The sequence below is a fragment of the Oncorhynchus mykiss genome, chromosome 21 (genome assembly GCF_013265735.2).
Source record: "Oncorhynchus mykiss isolate Arlee chromosome 21, USDA_OmykA_1.1, whole genome shotgun sequence".
NCBI lineage: Eukaryota > Metazoa > Chordata > Actinopteri > Salmoniformes > Salmonidae > Oncorhynchus > Oncorhynchus mykiss.
In genome coordinates this window covers 62,158,497-62,181,177 of record NC_048585.1, presented here as the reverse complement: position 1 = coordinate 62,181,177, position 22,681 = coordinate 62,158,497, and the positions used below count along the sequence as shown (strand labels likewise).

Genomic DNA, 22,681 nt, shown 5'->3' with positions numbered 1-22,681 from the left:
AGACTATATTACATGGATTTATTGGGATGGTGTTAGGCTATATTACATGGATTTATTGGGATGGTGTAGGCTATATTACATTGATTTATTGGGATGGTGTTAGGCTATATTACATGGATTTATTGGGATGGTGTAGGCTATATTACATTGATTTATTGGGATGGTGTTAGGCTATATTACATGGATTTATTGGGATGGTGTAGACTATATTACATGGATTTATTGGGATGGTGTAGGTAGACTATATTACATGGATTTATTGTGATGGTGTAGGCTATATTACATGGATTTATTGGGATGGTGTAGACTATATTACATGGATTTATTGGGATGGTGTAGACTATATTACATGGATTTATTGGGATGGTGTAGACTATATTACATGGATTTATTGGGATGGTGTAGACTATATTACATGGATTTATTGGGATGGTGTAGGTAGACTATATTACATGGATTTATTGGGATGGTGTAGGTAGACTATATTACATGGATTTATTGGGATGGTGTAGACTATATTACATGGATTTATTGTGATGGTGTAGACTATATTACATGGATTTATTGGGATGGTGTAGACTATGTTACATGGATTTATTGGGATGGTGTAGACTATATTACATGGATTTATTGGGATGGTGTAGGCTATATTACATGGATTTATTGGGATGGTGTTAGGCTATATTACATGGATTTATTGGGATGGTGTAGACTATATTACATGGATTTATTGGGATGGTGTAGGCTATATTACATGGATTTATTGGGATGGTGTTAGGCTATATTAAATGGATTTATTGGGATGGTGTAGACTATATTACATGGATTTATTGGGATGGTGTAGACTATATTACATGGATTTATTGTGATGGTGTAGGTAGACTATATTACATGGATTTATTGGGATGGTGTAGGCTATATTACATGGATTTATTGGGATGGTGTTAGGCTATATTAAATGGATTTATTGGGATGGTGTAGACTATATTACATGGATTTATTGTGATGGTGTAGGTAGACTATATTACATGGATTTATTGGGATGGTGTAGGCTATATTACATGGATTTATTGGGATGGTGTTAGGCTATATTAAATGGATTTATTGGGATGGTGTTAGGCTATATTAAATGGATTTATTGTGATGGTGTAGACTATATTACATGGATTTATTGGGATGGTGTAGACTATATTACATGGATTTATTGTAATGGTGTAGACTATATTACATGGATTTATTGGGATGGTGTAGACTATATTACATGGATTTATTGTGATGGTGTAGGTAGACTATATTACATGGATTTATTGGGATGGTGTAGGCTATATTACATGGATTTATTGGGATGGTGTTAGGCTATATTAAATGGATTTATTGGGATGGTGTTAGGCTATATTAAATGGATTTATTGTGATGGTGTAGACTATATTACATGGATTTATTGGGATGGTGTAGACTATATTACATGGATTTATTGGGATGGTGTAGACTATATTACATGGATTTATTGGGATGGTGTAGACTATATTACATGGATTTATTGGGATGGTGTAGGCTATATTACATGGATTTATTGGGATGGTGTTAGGCTATATTACATGGATTTATTGGGATGGTGTAGACTATATTACATGGATTTATTGGGATGGTGTAGACTATATTACATGGATTTATTGTGATGGTGTAGGTAGACTATATTACATGGATTTATTGGGATGGTGTAGGTAGACTATATTACATGGATTTATTGTGATGGTGTAGGCTATATTACATGGATTTATTGTGATGGTGTAGGCTATATTACATGGATTTATTGGGATGGTGTAGGCTATATTACATGGATTTATTGTGATGGTGTAGGTAGACTATATTACATGGATTTATTGGGATGGTGTAGACTATATTACATGGATTTATTGTAATGGTGTAGACTATATTACATGGATTTATTGGGATGGTGTAGACTATATTACATGGATTTATTGGGATGGTGTAGACTATATTACATGGATTTATTGGGATGGTGTAGACTATATTACATGGATTTATTGTAATGGTGTAGACTATATTACATGGATTTATTGTGATGGTGTAGGCTATATTACATGGATTTATTGTGATGGTGTAGACTATATTACATGGATTTATTGTGATGGTGTAGGCTATATTACATGGATTTATTGGGATGGTGTAGGCTATATTACATGGATTTATTGTGATGGTGTAGACTATATTAAATGGATTTATTGTGATGGTGTAGGCTGTATTAAATGGATTTATTGGGATGGTGTAGGCTATATTACATGGATTTATTGGGATGGTGTAGGCTATATTACATGGATTTATTGTGATGGTGTAGACTATATTACATGGATTTATTGGGATGGTGTAGGCTATATTACATGGATTTATTGGGATGGTGTAGGCTATATTACATGGATTTATTGGGATGGTGTAGACTATATTACATGGATTTATTGGGATGGTGTTAGGCTATATTACATGGATTTATTGTAATGGTGTAGACTATATTACATGGATTTATTGGGATGGTGTAGGCTATATTACATGGATTTATTGGGATGGTGTTAGGCTATATTACATGGATTTATTGGGATGGTGTAGACTATATTACATGGATTTATTGTGATGGTGTAGGTAGACTATATTACATGGATTTATTGGGATGGTGTAGGTAGACTATATTACATGGATTTATTGTGATGGTGTAGGCTATATTACATGGATTTATTGGGATGGTGTAGGCTATATTACATGGATTTATTGTGATGGTGTAGGCTATATTACATGGATTTATTGGGATGGTGTAGGCTATATTACATGGATTTATTGTGACGGTGTAGGTAGACTATATTACATGGATTTATTGGGATGGTGTAGACTATATTACATGGATTTATTGGGATGGTGTAGACTATATTACATGGATTTATTGTGATGGTGTAGACTATATTACATGGATTTATTGTGATGGTGTAGACTATATTACATGGATTTATTGTGATGGTGTAGGCTATATTACATGGATTTATTGGGATGGTGTAGGCTATATTACATGGATTTATTGGGATGGTGTAGGCTATATTACATGGATTTATTGTGATGGTGTAGACTGTATTACATGGATTTATTGGGATGGTGTAGGCTATATTACATGGATTTATTGGGATGGTGTAGGCTATATTACATGGATTTATTGTAATGGTGTAGACTATATTACATGGATTTATTGGGATGGTGTAGACTATATTACATGGATTTATTGGGATGGTGTAGGTAGACTATATTACATGGATTTATTGGGATGGTGTAGACTATATTACATGGATTTATTGGGATGGTGTAGACTATATTACATGGATTTATTGTGATGGTGTAGGTAGACTATATTACATGGATTTATTGGGATGGTGTAGACTATATTACATGGATTTATTGTAATGGTGTAGACTATATTACATGGATTTATTGGGATGGTGTAGACTATATTACATGGATTTATTGTAATGGTGTAGACTATATTACATGGATTTATTGGGATGGTGTAGACTATATTACATGGATTTATTGGGATGGTGTAGACTATATTACATGGATTTATTGGGATGGTGTAGACTATATTACATGGATTTATTGGGATGGTGTAGGCTATATTACATGGATTTATTGGGATGGTGTTAGGCTATATTACATGGATTTATTGGGATGGTGTAGACTATATTACATGGATTTATTGGGATGGTGTAGACTATATTACATGGATTTATTGTGATGGTGTAGGTAGACTATATTACATGGATTTATTGGGATGGTGTAGGTAGACTATATTACATGGATTTATTGTGATGGTGTAGGCTATATTACATGGATTTATTGTGATGGTGTAGGCTATATTACATGGATTTATTGGGATGGTGTAGGCTATATTACATGGATTTATTGTGATGGTGTAGGTAGACTATATTACATGGATTTATTGGGATGGTGTTGACTATATTACATGGATTTATTGTAATGGTGTAGACTATATTACATGGATTTATTGGGATGGTGTAGACTATATTACATGGATTTATTGGGATGGTGTAGACTATATTACATGGATTTATTGGGATGGTGTAGACTATATTACATGGATTTATTGTAATGGTGTAGACTATATTACATGGATTTATTGTGATGGTGTAGGCTATATTACATGGATTTATTGTGATGGTGTAGACTATATTACATGGATTTATTGTGATGGTGTAGGCTATATTACATGGATTTATTGGGATGGTGTAGGCTATATTACATGGATTTATTGTGATGGTGTAGACTATATTAAATGGATTTATTGTGATGGTGTAGGCTGTATTAAATGGATTTATTGGGATGGTGTAGGCTATATTACATGGATTTATTGGGATGGTGTAGGCTATATTACATGGATTTATTGTGATGGTGTAGACTATATTACATGGATTTATTGGGATGGTGTAGGCTATATTACATGGATTTATTGGGATGGTGTAGGCTATATTACATGGATTTATTGGGATGGTGTAGACTATATTACATGGATTTATTGGGATGGTGTTAGGCTATATTACATGGATTTATTGTAATGGTGTAGACTATATTACATGGATTTATTGGGATGGTGTAGGCTATATTACATGGATTTATTGGGATGGTGTTAGGCTATATTACATGGATTTATTGGGATGGTGTAGACTATATTACATGGATTTATTGTGATGGTGTAGGTAGACTATATTACATGGATTTATTGGGATGGTGTAGGTAGACTATATTACATGGATTTATTGTGATGGTGTAGGCTATATTACATGGATTTATTGGGATGGTGTAGGCTATATTACATGGATTTATTGTGATGGTGTAGGCTATATTACATGGATTTATTGGGATGGTGTAGGCTATATTACATGGATTTATTGTGACGGTGTAGGTAGACTATATTACATGGATTTATTGGGATGGTGTAGACTATATTACATGGATTTATTGGGATGGTGTAGACTATATTACATGGATTTATTGTGATGGTGTAGACTATATTACATGGATTTATTGTGATGGTGTAGACTATATTACATGGATTTATTGTGATGGTGTAGGCTATATTACATGGATTTATTGGGATGGTGTAGGCTATATTACATGGATTTATTGGGATGGTGTAGGCTATATTACATGGATTTATTGTGATGGTGTAGACTGTATTACATGGATTTATTGGGATGGTGTAGGCTATATTACATGGATTTATTGGGATGGTGTAGGCTATATTACATGGATTTATTGTAATGGTGTAGACTATATTACATGGATTTATTGGGATGGTGTAGACTATATTACATGGATTTATTGGGATGGTGTAGGTAGACTATATTACATGGATTTATTGGGATGGTGTAGACTATATTACATGGATTTATTGTGATGGTGTAGACTATATTACATGGATTTATTGTGATGGTGTAGGTAGACTATATTACATGGATTTATTGGGATGGTGTAGACTATATTACATGGATTTATTGTAATGGTGTAGACTATATTACATGGATTTATTGGGATGGTGTAGACTATATTACATGGATTTATTGTGATGGTTTAGGTAGACTATATTACATGGATTTATTGTGATGGTGTAGACTATATTACATGGATTTATTGGGATGGTGTTAGGCTATATTACATGGATTTATTGGGATGGTGTAGGCTATATTACATTGATTTATTGGGATGGTGTTAGGCTATATTACATGGATTTATTGGGATGGTGTAGGCTATATTACATTGATTTATTGGGATGGTGTTAGGCTATATTACATGGATTTATTGGGATGGTGTAGACTATATTACATGGATTTATTGGGATGGTGTAGGTAGACTATATTACATGGATTTATTGTGATGGTGTAGGCTATATTACATGGATTTATTGGGATGGTGTAGACTATATTACATGGATTTATTGGGATGGTGTAGACTATATTACATGGATTTATTGGGATGGTGTAGACTATATTACATGGATTTATTGGGATGGTGTAGACTATATTACATGGATTTATTGTAATGGTGTAGACTATATTACATGGATTTATTGGGATGGTGTAGACTATATTACATGGATTTATTGTGATGGTGTTAGGCTATATTAAATGGATTTATTGTGATGGTGTAGACTATATTACATGGATTTATTGGGATGGTGTAGACTATATTACATGGATTTATTGTAATGGTGTAGACTATATTACATGGATTTATTGGGATGGTGTAGACTATATTACATGGATTTATTGTGATGGTGTAGGTAGACTATATTACATGGATTTATTGGGATGGTGTAGGCTATATTACATGGATTTATTGTAATGGTGTAGACTATATTACATGGATTTATTGGGATGGTGTAGACTATATTACATGGATTTATTGTGATGGTTTAGGTAGACTATATTACATGGATTTATTGTGATGGTGTAGACTATATTACATGGATTTATTGGGATGGTGTTAGGCTATATTACATGGATTTATTGGGATGGTGTAGGCTATATTACATTGATTTATTGGGATGGTGTTAGGCTATATTACATGGATTTATTGGGATGGTGTAGGCTATATTACATTGATTTATTGGGATGGTGTTAGGCTATATTACATGGATTTATTGGGATGGTGTAGACTATATTACATGGATTTATTGGGATGGTGTAGGTAGACTATATTACATGGATTTATTGTGATGGTGTAGGCTATATTACATGGATTTATTGGGATGGTGTAGACTATATTACATGGATTTATTGGGATGGTGTAGACTATATTACATGGATTTATTGGGATGGTGTAGACTATATTACATGGATTTATTGGGATGGTGTAGACTATATTACATGGATTTATTGGGATGGTGTAGACTATATTACATGGATTTATTGTGATGGTGTTAGGCTATATTAAATGGATTTATTGTGATGGTGTAGACTATATTACATGGATTTATTGGGATGGTGTAGACTATATTACATGGATTTATTGTAATGGTGTAGACTATATTACATGGATTTATTGGGATGGTGTAGACTATATTACATGGATTTATTGTGATGGTGTAGGTAGACTATATTACATGGATTTATTGGGATGGTGTAGGCTATATTACATGGATTTATTGGGATGGTGTTAGGCTATATTAAATGGATTTATTGGGATGGTGTTAGGCTATATTAAATGGATTTATTGTGATGGTGTAGACTATATTACATGGATTTATTGGGATGGTGTAGACTATATTACATGGATTTATTGGGATGGTGTAGACTATATTACATGGATTTATTGGGATGGTGTAGACTATATTACATGGATTTATTGGGATGGTGTAGGCTATATTACATGGATTTATTGGGATGGTGTTAGGCTATATTACATGGATTTATTGGGATGGTGTAGACTATATTACATGGATTTATTGGGATGGTGTAGACTATATTACATGGATTTATTGTGATGGTGTAGGTAGACTATATTACATGGATTTATTGGGATGGTGTAGGTAGACTATATTACATGGATTTATTGTGATGGTGTAGGCTATATTACATGGATTTATTGTGATGGTGTAGGCTATATTACATGGATTTATTGGGATGGTGTAGGCTATATTACATGGATTTATTGTGATGGTGTAGGTAGACTATATTACATGGATTTATTGGGATGGTGTAGACTATATTACATGGATTTATTGTAATGGTGTAGACTATATTACATGGATTTATTGGGATGGTGTAGACTATATTACATGGATTTATTGGGATGGTGTAGACTATATTACATGGATTTATTGGGATGGTGTAGACTATATTACATGGATTTATTGTAATGGTGTAGACTATATTACATGGATTTATTGTGATGGTGTAGGCTATATTACATGGATTTATTGTGATGGTGTAGACTATATTACATGGATTTATTGTGATGGTGTAGGCTATATTACATGGATTTATTGGGATGGTGTAGGCTATATTACATGGATTTATTGTGATGGTGTAGACTATATTAAATGGATTTATTGTGATGGTGTAGGCTGTATTAAATGGATTTATTGGGATGGTGTAGGCTATATTACATGGATTTATTGGGATGGTGTAGGCTATATTACATGGATTTATTGTGATGGTGTAGACTATATTACATGGATTTATTGGGATGGTGTAGGCTATATTACATGGATTTATTGGGATGGTGTAGGCTATATTACATGGATTTATTGGGATGGTGTAGACTATATTACATGGATTTATTGGGATGGTGTTAGGCTATATTACATGGATTTATTGTAATGGTGTAGACTATATTACATGGATTTATTGGGATGGTGTAGGCTATATTACATGGATTTATTGGGATGGTGTTAGGCTATATTACATGGATTTATTGGGATGGTGTAGACTATATTACATGGATTTATTGTGATGGTTTAGGTAGACTATATTACATGGATTTATTGTGATGGTGTAGACTATATTACATGGATTTATTGGGATGGTGTAGGTAGACTATATTACATGGATTTATTGTGATGGTGTAGGCTATATTACATGGATTTATTGGGATGGTGTAGGCTATATTACATGGATTTATTGTGATGGTGTAGGCTATATTACATGGATTTATTGGGATGGTGTAGGCTATATTACATGGATTTATTGTGATGGTGTAGGTAGACTATATTACATGGATTTATTGGGATGGTGTAGACTATATTACATGGATTTATTGTAATGGTGTAGACCAGGGGTGTCAAAGTCAAATGGACGGAGGGCCAAATAAAAAAATCAGCTACAAGACGAGGGCCGGACTGTTCGAATGTTCATTGAAAATTTTTTAAATGACGCATATAGTCTAGTGAACCTAATTGAACCTACTGAAAACCTAACAAATATATTACAATATGATCAGATAAATAAAGCAATATTTTCTTATGGCTCTGTCAGTAATCTTTAATTTTCAACAGACACAAAAGACAAATTTCCTTTATATAAATATCCCCATAACATGAACATTAAATGAAAGAAACCGGTATTCAAGGCACCATCAGTAGACTATATTTTCTATTTTAGCAAAAGTGGGCTAAATTTACTTCAAAGAAAAAACAATAATAGCAATTTTCTATCATCCACTCAACTGAAATATTTTTAAAATATAATTGGATTGAAATACAAAAAAATAAAGTGCAAAAATCTATTAATCAAAAACAACACTTTGTTTAAGGAGAAGTAACATGCAGTGAAAACAAATATTAAATTTTAACTTTTAAACTTGAACTGAGTAAAAACTCTAAATATGTGATTGCACAGTAATGTTCACTTGTTTGAGGTTGAGGGTGATACTTGGTGGTGTCCCATCTTTTCCACAAGTTCATCAATGTTCGGGGTAAGGCTCTGAGCTGAAGAAATCCTCAGAATTGAGTGGAGGTGTTCAGCAGTAAGTCGACTTCTGTGTGATGTTTTGTTCAGGTTCATCAAAGAAAACAGTTGTTCACACAGGTATGTGCTGCCAAACATAGACAACGTTTGAGCAGCCTGGATGCGCAGCTGGGGCATTGTGCCGGGGAGGAAACGGGCGAACTCCGCAGCACCCACTGCCGCATATTTTGCCCTCAGTGCATCATTGCATTGGAGGTCAATCAACTCCATTTGGAGGTTTGGTGGTGAGCTTTCCACGTCAACAGCAAATGGGTTACCGAGCAGTTCCAACCTGCTTTTTTGTGCTTCAAAGTCAGCAAATCGGCGTCGAAAGTCAGCGGCAAGCATACCTATTTTATCAGCCAACTGTGTGCTCGGGAACGCACTGGTAGAGAGCTTCTCTTTCATGGTCTGGCAGCTGGGAAAGTGGCTCAAACTTTCTTTCCGCATCTGCGTCTCCCACAGAGTCAGTTTGGTTTTAAATGCCTTCACTGTACTGTACATATCAGAGATGACACGATCCCGACCCTGCAGCTGCAAGTTTATTGCATTCAGATGACTCGTAATGTCACACAGAAAAGCCATTTCACACAGAAACATTTCGTCTCGGAGTTGTGTTGTGTCTTTCCCTTTGCTGTCCAAGAACAGACAAATCTCCTCACGAAGCTCGAAACATCTTTGAAGCACCTTTCCCTGGCTTAGCCATCGCACCTCTGTGTGATAAGGCAAATCACCATGCTCCGTTTCTAACTCCGTCAGAAATGCCTTGAACTGGCGGTGATTCAAACCTTTGGCTCTGATAAAGTTAACTGTGCGCGTGATGATGCTCATTACATGCTCCATTTTCAAGGCTTTACCGCACAACGCTTCCTGGTGTATGATACAATGATAAGCTGTCAGCTCACCTGTCGCGTTTTCCTCTTGCATCTTTTCCCGTATCTTCGCCACCAGTCCGCTCCTGTGTCCACACATCGCAGGTGCTCCGTCGGTTGTCAAACCCACGAGTTTTTCCCAAGGCAGCTCCATCTCATTTACACATCTTGACACCTCTTCATACAAATCATGCCCCGTAGTTGTGCCATGCATAGGACGTAAAGCCAAAAACTCCTCTGTCACGCTTAGGTTGGAGTCCACTCCGCGGATGAAAATTGACAACTGGGCAATGTCAGAAATGTCGGTGCTCTCATCCACAGCCAAGGAATATGCAATAAAATCTTTTCCCTTTTTCACAAGCTGCTCTTTTAGATTGATGGACAACTGGTCTACTCTCTCGGCAATGGTGTTTCTGCTCAGACTCACATTTAAAAAGAGTTGCCTTTTTTCTGGTCAAACTTCGTCACAAACTTTAATCATGCAGTTTTTGATGAAATCCCCCTCCGTAAATGGCCGGGCTGATTTAGCGATCTCTTCTGCCAAAATAAAACTGGCCTTTTGTAGCCTTTGTTCCATGTCCATATTCTTGTTTTTGTCCGCGTGTTTCGTTTCATAATGTCGTCTCAGATTATACTCTTTCAGTACCGCCACACTTTCTCCACACAGAAGACACACAGGTTTTCCAGCTACCTTCGTGAACATATACTCCGACTCCCACCTTGTTTGAAACCCCCGGTTCTCAGTATCCACCTTCCGTTTTGCCATTTTTGATGGGTATCTGAAAGTTAATTTTACTGTGATGCTGACGACTGCTGTGCCAATAAATATTGAAATGAAGCAGCCTACTGCTCGGTGCGTCACCTTTGCATTGTGGGAAATGTAGTATTGGTGCGTGTAAAAGATCTGCGGGCTGCCGGCTTGCTGCGGGCCGGTTCTAATAATAAATCAAGATCATCCCAGGGGCCGTAAAAAACCTTCTTGCGGGCCGGATGTGGCCCGCGGGCCTTGACTCTGACATATGTGGTGTAGACTATATTACATGGATTTATTGGGATGGTGTAGACTATATTACATGGATTTATTGGGATGGTGTAGACTATATTACATGGATTTATTGGGATGGTGTAGACTATATTACATGGATTTATTGTAATGGTGTAGACTATATTACATGGATTTATTGTGATGGTGTAGGCTATATTACATGGATTTATTGTGATGGTGTAGACTATATTACATGGATTTATTGTGATGGTGTAGGCTATATTACATGGATTTATTGTAATGGTGTAGACTATATTACATGGATTTATTGTGATGGTGTAGGCTATATTACATGGATTTATTGGGATGGTGTAGGCTATATTACATGGATTTATTGGGATGGTGTAGGCTATATTACATGGATTTATTGTGATGGTGTAGGCTATATTACATGGATTTATTGGGATGGTGTAGGCTATATTACATGGATTTATTGTGACGGTGTAGGTAGACTATATTACATGGATTTATTGGGATGGTGTAGACTATATTACATGGATTTATTGTAATGGTGTAGACTATATTACATGGATTTATTGGGATGGTGTAGACTATATTACATGGATTTATTGGGATGGTGTAGACTATATTACATGGATTTATTGGGATGGTGTAGACTATATTACATGGATTTATTGTAATGGTGTAGACTATATTACATGGATTTATTGTGATGGTGTAGGCTATATTACATGGATTTATTGTGATGGTGTAGACTATATTACATGGATTTATTGTGATGGTGTAGGCTATATTACATGGATTTATTGGGATGGTGTAGGCTATATTACATGGATTTATTGGGATGGTGTAGGCTATATTACATGGATTTATTGTGATGGTGTAGACTATATTACATGGATTTATTGGGATGGTGTAGGCTATATTACATGGATTTATTGGGATGGTGTTAGGCTATATTACATGGATTTATTGGGATGGTGTAGACTATATTACATGGATTTATTGGGATGGTGTAGGCTATATTACATGGATTTATTGTAATGGTGTAGACTATATTACATGGATTTATTGGGATGGTGTAGACTATATTACATGGATTTATTGGGATGGTGTAGACTATATTACATGGATTTATTGGGATGGTGTAGACTATATTACATGGATTTATTGTAATGGTGTAGACTATATTACATGGATTTATTGTGATGGTGTAGACTATATTACATGGATTTATTGTGATGGTGTAGGTAGACTATATTACATGGATTTATTGGGATGGTGTAGACTATATTACATGGATTTATTGGGATGGTGTAGACTATATTACATGGATTTATTGTGATTGTGTAGGTAGACTATATTACATGGATTTATTGGGATGGTGTAGACTATATTACATGGATTTATTGTAATGGTGTAGACTATATTACATGGATTTATTGGGATGGTGTAGACTATATTACATGGATTTATTGTGATGGTGTAGGTAGACTATATTACATGGATTTATTGGGATGGTGTAGGTAGACTATATTACATGGATTTATTGTGATGGTGTAGGCTATATTACATGGATTTATTGGGATGGTGTAGGTAGACTATATTACATGGATTTATTGGGATGGTGTAGACTATATTACATGGATTTATTGTAATGGTGTAGACTATATTACATGGATTTATTGGGATGGTGTAGACTATATTACATGGATTTATTGTGATGGTGTAGGTAGACTATATTACATGGATTTATTGTGATGGTGTAGGCTATATTACATGGATTTATTGGGATGGTGTAGGCTATATTACATGGATTTATTGTGATGGTGTAGGTAGACTATATTACATGGATTTATTGGGATGGTGTAGACTATATTACATGGATTTATTGGGATGGTGTAGACTATATTACATGGATTTATTGTGATGGTGTAGACTATATTACATGGATTTATTGGGATGGTGTAGGTAGACTATATTACATGGATTTATTGTGATGGTGTAGACTATATTACATGGATTTATTGGGATGGTGTAGACTATATTACATGGATTTATTGGGATGGTGTAGACTATATTACATGGATTTATTGTGATGGTGTAGACTATATTACATGGATTTATTGGGATGGTGTAGGTAGACTATATTACATGGATTTATTGTAATGGTGTAGACTATATTACATGGATTTATTGTGATGGTGTAGGCTATATTACATGGATTTATTGTGATGGTGTAGACTATATTACATGGATTTATTGTGATGGTGTAGGCTATATTACATGGATTTATTGGGATGGTGTAGGCTATATTACATGGATTTATTGTGATGGTGTAGACTATATTACATGGATTTATTGTGATGGTGTAGGCTATATTAAATGGATTTATTGTGATGGTGTAGGTAGACTATATTACATGGATTTATTGTGATGGTGTAGGCTATATTACATGGATTTATTGGGATGGTGTAGGCTATATTACATGGATTTATTGTGATGGTGTAGACTATATTACATGGATTTATTGTGATGGTGTAGGCTATATTAAATGGATTTATTGGGATGGTGTAGGCTATATTACATGGATTTATTGGGATGGTGTAGGCTATATTACATTGATTTATTGTGATGGTGTAGGCTATATTACATTGATTTATTGTGATGGTGTAGACTATATTACATGGATTTATTGGGATGGTGTAGGCTATATTACATGGATTTATTGGGATGGTGTAGGCTATATTACATGGATTTATTGGGATGGTGTAGGCTATATTACATGGATTTATTGGGATGGTGTTAGGCTATATTACATGGATTTATTGGGATGGTGTAGACTATATTACATGGATTTATTGTGATGGTGTAGGTAGACTATATTACATGGATTTATTGGGATGGTGTAGACTATATTACATGGATTTATTGGGATGGTGTAGACTATATTACATGGATTTATTGGGATGGTGTAGGCTATATTACATGGATTTATTGGGATGGTGTAGGCCATATTACATGGATTTATTGGGATGGTGTAGGCTATATTACATGGATTTATTGGGATGGTGTAGGCTATATTACATGGATTTATTGTGATGGTGTAGGTAGGCTATATTACATGGATTTATTGGGATGGTGTAGACTATATTACATGGATTTATTGGGATGGTGTAGGCTATATTATATGGATTTATTGGGATGGTGTAGGCTATATTACATGGATTTATTGGGATGGTGTAGACTATATTACATGGATTTATTGGGATGGTGTAGACTATATTATATGGATTTATTGGGATGGTGTAGGCTATATTACATGGATTTATTGGGATGGTGTAGACTATATTATATGGATTTATTGGGATGGTGTAGGCTATATTATATGGATTTATTGGGATGGTGTAGACTATATTACATGGATTTATTGGGATGGTGTAGACTATATTATATGGATTTATTGGGATGGTGTAGGCTATATTATATGGATTTATTGGGATGGTGTAGGCTATATTACATGGATTTATTGGGATGGTGTAGACTATATTACATGGATTTATTGGGATGGTGTTAGGCTATATTACATGGATTTATTGGGATGGTGTAGACTATATTACATGGATTTATTGGGATGGTGTAGACTATATTACATGGATTTATTGGGATGGTGTAGGCTATATTACATGGATTTATTGGGATGGTGTAGACTATATTACATGGATTTATTGGGATGGTGTAGACTATATTACATGGATTTATTGTGATGGTGTAGGCTATATTACATGGATTTATTGTAATGGTGTAGACTATATTACATGGATTTATTGTGATGGTGTAGGCTATATTACATGGATTTATTGTGATGGTGTAGACTATATTACATGGATTTATTGTGATGGTGTAGGCTATATTACATGGATTTATTGGGATGGTGTAGGCTATATTACATGGATTTATTGTGATGGTGTAGACTATATTACATGGATTTATTGTGATGGTGTAGGCTATATTAAATGGATTTATTGGGATGGTGTAGGCTATATTACATGGATTTATTGTAATGGTGTAGACTATATTACATGGATTTATTGTAATGGTGTAGACTATATTACATGGATTTATTGGGATGGTGTAGACTATATTACATGGATTTATTGGGATGGTGTAGACTATATTACATGGATTTATTGTAATGGTGTAGACTATATTACATGGATTTATTGGGATGGTGTAGACTATATTACATGGATTTATTGTAATGGTGTAGACTATATTACATGGATTTATTGTGATGGTGTTAGGCTATATTAAATGGATTTATTGTGATGGTGTAGGTAGGCTATATTACATGGATTTATTGTGATGGTGTAGACTATATTACATGGATTTATTGTGATGGTGTAGGCTATATTACATGGATTTATTGGGATGGTGTAGGCTATATTACATGGATTTATTGTGATGGTGTAGACTATATTACATGGATTTATTGTGATGGTGTAGGCTATATTACATGGATTTATTGGGATGGTGTAGGCTATATTACATGGATTTATTGGGATGGTGTAGGCTATATTACATGGATTTATTGGGATGGTGTAGGTAGGCTATATTACATGGATTTATTGGGATGGTGTAGACTATATTACATGGATTTATTGGGATGGTGTAGGCTATATTACATGGATTTATTGGGATGGTGTAGGTAGACTATATTACATGGATTTATTAGGCTTTTTAAAATTGTAGATGTTACAAAGGTCTGGATCAGTGGCTTTTAGGCTGTATGTGTGGAGACCTGGAGATGATAACTATGTTTATGTTGATTAACGGTCAATTACCGTGAGACCGGCTGTCTTTTGGCATGTCAATAACCGGCTGGCATAATGTCCTGACTGCCACACAGCCTTTCTCTCACACACAAAATAATCCTGTTTTTTTGGGGGGGGTCTTTTCATGATTGTTATTTCATGATTGTTTTCATGATTACTTTTCCAGCTCTCCGGTTCTGAAACCTTTCTTCTTCATGCATTCAAAGTCTCAGCTGAAGGTAAAGTCATCGCAATATTACTCCTCATTGATACTGATCAGATGAATTGATAGATTTGCTGGTATATTAATTAATGGGTTGATTTATTGATCGAAGCGGATCATGTATTTGCGGTTAGTGTAGATTGAATGGCCGATAGACTTCAACTGATTTGATTCATTGGTTGATGTATTAATTAATTCATTGTTTACCGATGACATCACTGCAGGTGGACGTGCACATTGGTGGAGAGCACGCCGAGACGCACACTGGGGCGGAGTCAGACTCTGAGGCTCCGCCCCCAGCGGAGGAGAAAGCTGTACCTGTCGCAGGTACGCCATCACCTGGTCTCCACACAACCCCCTCCTAGTCCTCTACACACTACTCAACCCCCCCAGTCCTCTACACACTACTCAACCCCCCCAGTCCTCTACACAATACTCAACCCCCCCAGTCCTCTACACACTACACTAATTGATTACCTACCCCTCTGTAGATAGGAACACTCTGGTTCCTCCATGAATGAAGAGAGAGGCTGGTTCATTATGAAAAATCAGAGTCATCAGAATCAGAATGCTGGTCTGACCCTTCTCCCGTTCCTGCTTATCTTTCCTTCTCTCACTGTTCTCTCTCTCTCTCCAGATCTGCCCAGTGGTCCCCACTCCTACAGGCTGGAGGAGTTGGCCTACACCAGGAGTGGAGACAAGGGAGACTCTAGTAACATCGGTAAGACTCACTGTACAAAAACTGTATAGTACAGCTATATGTCTCGTGTCCTGTATAGTACAGCTGGAGGATGTCTCGTGTCCTGTATAGTTCAGCTGGAGGATGTCTCGTGTCCTGTATAGTACAGCTGGAGGATGTCTCGTGTCCTGTATAGTACAGCTGGAGGATGTCTCGTGTCCTGTATAGTTCAGCTGGAGGATGTCTCGTGTCCTGTATAGTACAGCTGGAGGATGTCTCGTGTCCTGTATAGTACAGCTGGAGGATGTCTCGTGTCCTGTATAGTACAGCTGGAGGATGTCTCGTGTCCTGTATAGTACAGCTGGAGGATGTCTCGTGTCCTGTATAGTTCAGCTGGAGGATGTCTCGTGTCCTGTATAGTACAGCTGGAGGATGTCTCGTGTCCTGTATAGTACAGCTGGAGGATGTCTCGTGTCCTGTATAGTACAGCTGGAGGATGTCTCGTGTCCTGTATAGTACAGCTGGAGGATGTCTCGTGTCCTGTATAGTTCAGCTGGAGGATGTCTCGTGTCCTGTATAGTACAGCTGGAGGATGTCTCGTGTCCTGTATAGTTCAGCTGGAGGATGTCTCGTGTCCTGTATAGTACAGCTGGAGGATGTCTCGTGTCCTGTATAGTACAGCTGGAGGATGTCTCGTGTCCTGTATAGTTCAGCTGGAGGATGTCTCGTGTCCTGTATAGTACAGCTGGAGGATGTCTCGTGTCCTGTATAGTACAGCTGGAGGATGTCTCGTGTCCTGTATAGTACAGCTGGAGGATGTCTCGTGTCCTGTATAGTACAGCTGGAGGATGTCTCGTGTCCTGTATAGTACAGCTGGAGGATGTCTCGTGTCCTGTATAGTACAGCTGGAGGATGTCTCGTGTCCTGTATAGTTCAGCTGGAGGATGTCTCGTGTCCTGTATAGTTCAGCTGGAGGATGTCTCGTATATGACTAATTCACAGTACAGTAGAGGATCATTGAATGTTGATATTAATGGTCTCTCCCCCCTCAGGTGTGATATTAATGGTCTCTCTCTCCCCTCAGGTGTGATATTAATGGTCTCTCCCCCCTCAGGTGTGATATTAATGGTCTCTCCCCCCCTCAGGTGTGATATTAATGGTCTCTCCCCCCTCAGGTGTGATATTAATGGTCTCTCCCCCCCTCAGGTGTGATATTAATGGTCTCTCCCCCCTCAGGTGTGATATTAATGGTCTCTCCCCCCAGGTGTGATATTAATGGACTCTCTCCCCCCTCAGGTGTGATATTAATGGTCTCTCCCCCCTCAGGTGTGATATTAATGGTCTCTCTCTCCCCTCAGGTGTGATATTAATGGTCTCTCTCTCCCCTCAGGTGTGATATTAATGGTCTCTCCCCCCCTCAGGTGTGATATTAATGGTCTCTCTCCCCCCTCAGGTGTGATATTAATGGTCTCTCCCCCCTCAAGTGTGATATTAATGGTCTCTCTCCCCCCTCAGGTGTGATATTAATGGTCTCTCTCCCCCCTCAGGTGTGATATTAATGGTCTCTCTCTCCCCTCAGGTGTGATATTAATGGTCTCTCTCTCCCCTCAGGTGTGATATTAATGGTCTCCCTCCCCCCTCAGGTGTGATGGTAATGGTCTCTCTCCCCCCTCAGGTGTGATATCAATGGTCTCTCTCCCCCCTCAGGTGTGATATTAATGGTGTCTCCCCCCTCAGGTGTGATATTAATGGTCTCTCCCCCCTCAGGTGTGATATTAATGGTCCCTCTGTCCCCTCAGGTGTGATATTAATGATCTCTCTCCCCCCTCAGGTGTGATATTAATGGTCTCTCTCCCCCTCAGGTGTGATATTAATGGTCTTTCCCATCACAGGTGTGATATTAATGGTCTCTCTCTCCCCCCTCAGGTGTGATATTAATGGTCTCTCCCCCTTCAGGTGTGATATTAATGCTCTCTCTCCTCAGGTGTGATATTAATGGTCTCTCCCCCCTCAGGTGTGATATTAATGGTCTCTCTTCCCCCTCAGGTGTGATATTAATGGTCTCTCCCCCCTCAGGTGTGATATTTATGGTCTCTCCCCCCTCAGGTGTGATATTAATGGTCTCTCTCCCCCTCAGGTGTGATATTAATGGTCTCTCTCTCCCCTCAGGTGTGATATTAATGGTCTCTCCCCCCTCAGGTGTGATATTAATGGTCTCTCCCCCCCTCAGGTGTGATATTAATGGTCTCTCCCCCCTCAGGTGTGATATTAATGGTCTCTCCCCCCCTCAGGTGTGATATTAATGGTCTCTCCCCCCTCAGGTGTGATATTAATGGTCTCTCCCCCCAGGTGTGATATTAATGGACTCTCTCCCCCCTCAGGTGTGATATTAATGGTCTCTCCCCCCTCAGGTGTGATATTAATGGTCTCTCCCCCCTCAGGTGTGATATTAATGGTCTCTCCCCCCTCAGGTGTGATATTAATGGTCTCTCTCTCCCCTCAGGTGTGATATTAATGGTCTCTCTCCCCCCTCAGGTGTGATATCAATGGTCTCTCTCCCCCCTCAGGTGTGATATTAATGGTCTCTCTCCCCCCTCAGGTGTGATATTAATGGTGTCTCCCCCCTCAGGTGTGATATTAATGGTCTCTCTTCCCCCTCAGGTGTGATATTAATGGTCTCCCTTCCCCCTCTGGTGTGATATTAATGGTCTCTCTCCCCGTCAGGTGTGATATTAATGGTCTTTCCCATCACAGGTGTGATATTAATGGTCTCCCTTCCCCCTCAGGTGTGATATTAATGGTCTCCCCCCCCCTCAGGTGTGATATTAATGGTCTCTCCCCCCCTCAGGTGTGATATTAATGGTCTCTCCCCCCTCAGGTGTGATATTAATGGTCTCCCCCCCCCCAGGTGTGATATTAATGGACTCTCTCCCCCCTCAGGTGTGATATTAATGGTCTCTCCCCCCTCAGGTGTGATATTAATGGTCTCTCCCCCCTCAGGTGTGATATTAATGGTCTCTCCCCCCTCAGGTGTGATATTAATGGTCTCTCTCTCCCCTCAGGTGTGATATTAATGGTCTCTCTCCCCCCTCAGGTGTGATATCAATGGTCTCTCTCCCCCCTCAGGTGTGATATTAATGGTCTCTCTCCCCCCTCAGGTGTGATATTAATGGTGTCTCCCCCCTCAGGTGTGATATTAATGGTCTCTCTTCCCCCTCAGGTGTGATATTAATGGTCTCCCTTCCCCCTCAGGTGTGATATTAATGGTCTCTCTCCCCCTCAGGTGTGATATTAATGGTCTTTCCCATCACAGGTGTGATATTAATGGTCTCCCTTCCCCCTCAGGTGTGATATTAATGGTCCCCCCCCCCTCAGGTGTGATATTAATGGTCTCTCTCCCTTCAGGTGTGATATTAATGGTCTCTCTCCCCCCTCAGGTGTGATATTAATGGTCTCTCTCCCCCTCAGGTGTGATATTAATGGTCTTTCCCATCACAGGTGTGATATTAATGGTCTCTCTCTCCCCCCTCAGGTGTGATATTAATGGTCTCTCCCCCTTCAGGTGTGATATTAATGCTCTCTCTCCTCAGGTGTGATATTAATGGTCTCTCCCCCCTCAGGTGTGATATCAATGGTCTCTCCCCCCTCAGGTGTGATATTAATGGTCTCTCTCCCCCCTCAGGTGTGATATTAATGGTGTCTCCTCCCTCAGGTGTGATATTAATGGTCTCTCTTCCCCCTCAGGTGTGATATTAATGGTCTCTCTGTCCCCTCAGGTGTGATATTAATGGTCTCTCTCTCCTCAGGTGTGATATTAATGCTCTCTCCCCCCTCAGGTGTGATATTAATGGTCTCTCTCCCCCCTCAGGTGTGATATCAATGGTCTCTCTCCCCCCTCAGGTGTGATATTAATGGTCTCTCTCCCCCCTCAGGTGTGATATTAATGGTGTCTCCCCCCTCAGGTGTGATATTAATGGTCTCTCTTCCCCCTCAGGTGTGATATTAATGGTCTCCCTTCCCCCTCAGGTGTGATATTAATGGTCTCTCTCCCCCTCAGGTGTGATATTAATGGTCTTTCCCATCACAGGTGTGATATTAATGGTCTCCCTTCCCCCTCAGGTGTGATATTAATGGTCCCCCCCCCCTCAGGTGTGATATTAATGGTCTCTCTCCCTTCAGGTGTGATATTAATGGTCTCTCTCCCCCCTCAGGTGTGATATTAATGGTCTCTCTCCCCCTCAGGTGTGATATTAATGGTCTTTCCCATCACAGGTGTGATATTAATGGTCTCTCTCTCCCCCCTCAGGTGTGATATTAATGGTCTCTCCCCCTTCAGGTGTGATATTAATGCTCTCTCTCCTCAGGTGTGATATTAATGGTCTCTCCCCCCTCAGGTGTGATATCAATGGTCTCTCCCCCCTCAGGTGTGATATTAATGGTCTCTCTCCCCCCTCAGGTGTGATATTAATGGTGTCTCCCCCCTCAGGTGTGATATTAATGGTCTCTCTCCCCCCTCAGGTGTGATATTAATGGTGTCTCCCCCTTCAGGTGTGATATTAATGCTCTCTCTCTTCTCAGGTGTGATATTAATGGTCTCTCCCCCCTCAGGTGTGATATTAATGGTCTCTCTTCCCCCTCAGGTGTGATATTAATGGTCTCTCTGTCCCCTCAGGTGTGATATTAATGGTCTCTCTCTCCTCAGGTGTGATATTAATGCTCTCTCCCCCCTCAGGTGTGATATTAATGGTCTCTCTCCCCCCTCAGGTGTGATATTAATGTTCTCTCTCCCCCTCAGATGTGATATTAATGGTCTTTCCCATCACAGGTGTGATATTAATGGTCTCTCTCTCCCCACTCAGGTGTGATATTAATGGTCTCTCCCCCTTCAGGTGTGATATTAATGCTCTCTCTCTTCTCAGGTGTGATATTAATGGTCTCTCCCCCCTCAGGTGTGATATTAATGGTCTCTCTCCCCCCTCAGGTGTGATATTAATGGTCTCTCTTCCCCCTCAGGTGTGATATTAATGGTCTCTCCCCCCTCAGGTGTGATATTAATGGTCTCTCCACCCTCAGGTGTGATATTAATGGTCTCTCCCCCCTCAGGTGTGATATTAATGGTCTCTCCCCCCTCAGGTGTGATATTAATGGTCTCTCCCCCTTCAGGTGTGATATTAATGCTCTCCCCCCTCAGGTGTGATATTAATGGTCTCTCCCCCCTCAGGTGTGATATTAATGGTCTCTCCCCCTTCAGGTGTGATATTAATGCTCTCTCTCCTCAGGTGTGATATTAATGGTCTCTCCCCCCTCAGGTGTGATATTAATGGTCTCTCTCCCTTCAGGTGTGATATTAATGGTCTCTCTTCCCCCTCAGGTGTGATATTAATGGTCTCTTCCCCCTCAGGTGTGATATCACGCCACCCCCTTTACTTCCCCTACTTGAAGAAACACCTGACGGAAACAGTGGTGGGGGAATACTTCCATCACCTCATACAGCCAGACACACATGATGCTGTCACACGGTAGGACTGGGGGGATGACCATGGTATTACTGGAGACTGGGGGGATG

General features: G+C 38.6%; 1 protein-coding gene across 1 annotated transcript in view; it reads left to right on the top strand.

Annotated features, from left to right (window-relative positions):
• The window catches only part of lratb.1 (lecithin retinol acyltransferase b, tandem duplicate 1), a 60,784-nt gene that overhangs the window by 34,574 nt on the left and 3,529 nt on the right, over nt 1–22,681 (top strand). The window contains exons 15-18 of the mRNA XM_036958356.1: nt 16,401–16,452; nt 16,661–16,763; nt 17,074–17,157; nt 22,517–22,634. Of these exons, the coding sequence (XP_036814251.1) occupies nt 16,401–16,452; nt 16,661–16,763; nt 17,074–17,157; nt 22,517–22,634 (357 nt within the window). The remainder of the gene's footprint in view (nt 1–16,400; nt 16,453–16,660; nt 16,764–17,073; nt 17,158–22,516; nt 22,635–22,681) is intronic.